The 4085-nt window shown below is 42.0% G+C and overlaps 1 protein-coding gene across 1 annotated transcript; it reads left to right on the top strand.

The window, feature by feature from the left end:
• The first annotated feature begins 208 nt into the window (after window positions 1-208).
• Window positions 209-3353, top strand: mrpl27 (mitochondrial ribosomal protein L27). Its single transcript, XM_047377320.1, has 4 exons — window positions 209-321; window positions 525-653; window positions 2195-2262; window positions 2766-3353. Exons 1-4 carry the CDS (start codon window positions 282-284, stop codon window positions 2970-2972), a joined length of 444 nt encoding a protein of 147 aa, XP_047233276.1. The 5' UTR covers window positions 209-281; the 3' UTR covers window positions 2973-3353.
• The last annotated feature ends 732 nt before the right edge of the window (window positions 3354-4085 follow it).

The following is a 4085-nucleotide window of genomic DNA, read 5'->3' as shown; positions in this document are numbered from 1 at the left end:
TTGATGCACAAACCAGCTTTATGGGGTATGGTAATCAGAGCTCTCTTATACTGAAACCTTCTCTTCTGGTACTATTGATATCTTGCTGTCTTCATACTGAATAAGAAAATAACCCAGTTCTGTCCTTTAAGTGGTCCATCACTGTTAAAATACGTTCAAGATTATTTTTAAATTTGTTTAAACGTTTCGCAGTTTATCTTATGCTGTGAAATGACCCTGAACGCAACAGCAGGATTCGGAAATGACGCGTCGGACATTGCGTATTGGTGACATCGTTCAAAATGGCGGCGCTGGCGTCCTTGATGCTGAAGTCCAGAGCAGGTATGAATCAACTAAATGTGAATTATAAGAGCTTGGACGGGTTTTATCAGAACCAAACGCGAACATTATTTAGGGGCTGTTCAGTGTCCGTTCGTTGCTGTTATGTTTGCATTTATAAGCACAGTTAAACTAGCTAGTTAGCTTTACTGGGAGTGTTTGCAGCATGTAACCTTCCAGAAACACATCTGTCTTGTTGGTTTTAGGTCTGCTGGTTTCTAGTCAGCCCTGCCTGCTGGATTCGTTGAGGTTTGCATCTAAGAAGGCCGGAGGCAGCTCCAAAAACCTCGGAGGGAAGAGCCCTGGCCGGAGGTTTGGCTTCAAGAAACAGGATGGTAATATTTACCCCTTTTTTTAAAGGGCCTTTTCTGTCCAACCGCAGATATAGTTCAGCTACACTATATATCACATCTCTTGCTTTTACACACACCAGTGATGTCCCATTCTTCATCCATAGGGTTCAGTAGGAAGTTAGCATAACCTTTGCAGCTATACCAGTCTCTCCTGTTCTGTAAAGGCTTTCCACAAGGTTTAAGAGGGGATTCATGGGGATTTTTGATCATTATTCCAGAAGCACATTTGTAAGGTCAGACATTACTGTTGGAGGAGAAGCACTGACTCGCAGTCTCTGCTCCAGTCCGTCCCAAAGTTGTTTGATAAGCTTAAGGCCCGTTTCTGCACAGGGCAGTCAAGTTTTTCCACATCAAACCCGCGCATCTGTCTTTGTAGGACTTACTTTGTGTACTGCTGCACATTCACGTTGAAACAGGAAGGGGCCTTTTCCAAACTGTTCCCACAAAGCTGGGAGAAATCTGGGTATGCTTAAACATATGAAGTTCCTTTCAGTGGAACTAAGGAACCAACCTCAACTGCTGAAAAACAGCCCCACACCACAATCTCCTCTGCACCAAATTTTACACAGTGGGGTCAGGCAAGTGCTGTTCTCCTGGAAACTGCCAGACCCAGGCAGAGACGCAAGGTTCATCACTCGAGAGAACACATTACCACCTCAGTAGAGCCAACTGGCAGCTGGGCCTTGAACCACTGCATTTGATGTATAGCTTGGATGAAGCTGCTTGCCCATGGAAACCCATCCCATGAAGTTGTCTATGTATTGGTCGCCTATGAACCTCACTATCCCCTTGGCATCTGTGATTTTGCACTGGTTTCCAGTTTGTTATAATTCCACTAACTTCCAGCTGTGCAATATTTTATTTAATGATGAGCGAATTTATCCACTGGAATTATTGCACACATGGCATCCTATAATGATACCCTGCTGAAATTTCCTGATGGCCACCCATTCTTCCATAAATGTCTTTAGAAGCAGTGTCCATGCCTAGGTGCTGGATTTTATACGTGTCTCCAAAATAATTCAAAAACCTAATTCAATAATTCGGATGAGGGTCTGGGTAGTTTTGGTACTATAGTTTGTTTTTGGGCCCAATAGAATACTTTTCTATTTTGTTTTTCTTTCTTCTGCAGAGGCTATAGTCCTCCATGCTGTTTTCCTGGGTTCAATTCCCAGTTTTGGGCCATTTGCTGCATGTCTTTTCCTTCTCTTTCCAGTTAAATAAAAGCCACTAGTGCTGAAACAATCTTAAAATAAATAATGACATCGTTAAAGTTGAAAAGCTTGGATTGGTGAACAAAACCCAGATTCGTTTGATCACTTCCACGTGTGGATTCCATTTTCTTTGCTGAGCTCTGCATTTCCAACAGTTCTTGTCTGACAGCAGAAATCACAGGATCCCGCTGTGCTCCATATGTATGCTATGAATGTTACGTTGTGTACGTCCTGTTGGGAGGATTCTGGAAGCACTGAAATGACCTGCTGTCATGAGGAATGTAATTATTTTCCTCTTCTGTTCATAAGGCCATTTTGTCCATGCTGGGAACATCCTTGCAACACAGAGGAAGATGAGGTATCACCCCGGAGCACATGTGAGTCACCTTTTTTTTTTTTATTTTATTAAATTTTTCTACCCAGGGATGTTGACATTTTAATGCTAATCCAGCTTGAGAGAAAACAACGAAGGCCAGTTGAGGAGTTCACCTTTCGCAACATTTGTGGACATTTGCACAGAAAATACCCTCCATATACGTTGTCTAAATGGTAAAATATTAAATTGGCATGTAAAATGCAAGTTCATAATACTTGGCAAATATTTGTCAACAGTTATTGCACTCCAAATAGTGTTTTACAATATGAATATTGCTCACATGGATATTGCAATGGTGACATATTTGCAATATATAGTGTTTCACACAAAAACAGGTTTAGAAAAAAAATGTTGTTTTGTGAACAACACCAGAGGCTCTTGTCCCGATTAAGACTAACCATATTCTAGTTTCCATAAGTAGCCTGTTTACACCTTGTAATGACAACCAGTTGGCAGGTTTGATGTTTCCTAGGTTTTTTCCAATCCTCCTGCCTCGTCCTGCAGGTGGGCATGGGAACCAACAGTACCCTCTATGCGCTGGAGGACGGCTTTGTCAGGTTCACCAAGGAGGTCTACATCCCACCACCCCGAAGCCCTGAGGTGACCCGCGTCATCACCAAGCTTCCCAAAGGAGCCGTGCTCTACAAGACCTTCATCAGCGTTCTGCCAGTGAAGCAGGAGGGCAAATTCAAACTGGTGGACATGGTCTGAAAGAGTCAGAACTCAGTGAGGACTCCTTTTTTTGTTTTTTCCAGGAGCTTTTCAAGAACAATAACAGAATAGCCAATGGATTGAACTGACTCTTGACCTTTTTATTGGCTGTCTGCTTCATGATTATATGAACAATTCCATTCTGACTTCTCCTGGGACTGAATATGATGGACGAACCTCTCTTCAGTGATGCTTTTAAACCTTTCCTGTTGCTAATTCTCATTATATATATAGAAAGTTTGTCAGTAATGTATTTATTACAGTTGAAGAACATGAGACACATGAGTGAGATGTGACATTTAATCCAGACTCCTCTTCAGGTTAAGGTCATTGCTGAATATTGGATCGGCTGTAATAAAGTTTTATATGTAAAAGTCTTAATGTTGAATGAGTTTCCTTTTGGTTTGGTAAGACTTTAAAAATTGAGTTTTTCTTTCAGAGAATACAGGTCCTTCTCAAAATATTAGCATATTGTGATAAAGTTCATTATTTTCCATAATGTCATGATGAAACTTTAACATTCATATATTTTAGATTCATTGCACACTAACTGAAATATTTCAGGTCTTTTATTGTCTTAATACGGATGATTTTGGCATACAGCTCATGAAAACCCAAAATTCCTATCTCACAAAATTAGCATATCATTAAAAGGGTCTCTAAACGAGCTATGAACCTAATCATCTGAATCAACGAGTTAACTCTAAACACCTGCAAAAGATTCCTGAGGCCTTTAAAACTCCCAGCCTGGTTCATCACTCAAAACCCCAATCATGGGTAAGACTGCCGACCTGACTGCTGTCCAGAAGGCCACTATTGACACCCTCAAGCAAGAGGGTAAGACACAGAAAGAAATTTCTGAACAAATAGACTGTTCCCAGAGTGCTGTATCAAGGCACCTCAGTGGGAAGTCTGTGGGAAGGAAAAAGTGTGGCAGAAAACGCTGCACAACGAGAAGAGGTGACCGGACCCTGAGGAAGATTGTGGAGAAGGGCCGATTCCAGACCTTGGGGGACCTGCGGAAGCAGTGGACTGTGTCTGGAGTAGAAACATCCAGAGCCACCGTGCACAGGCGTGTGCAGGAAATGGGCTACAGGTGCCGCATTCCCCAGA

Source organism: Girardinichthys multiradiatus, chromosome 10, assembly GCF_021462225.1.
Source record: "Girardinichthys multiradiatus isolate DD_20200921_A chromosome 10, DD_fGirMul_XY1, whole genome shotgun sequence".
Taxonomy (NCBI): Eukaryota; Metazoa; Chordata; class Actinopteri; order Cyprinodontiformes; family Goodeidae; genus Girardinichthys; species Girardinichthys multiradiatus.
Note: the sequence above shows the minus strand (reverse complement) of the source record. Positions and strands in the feature narration are given on the sequence as shown.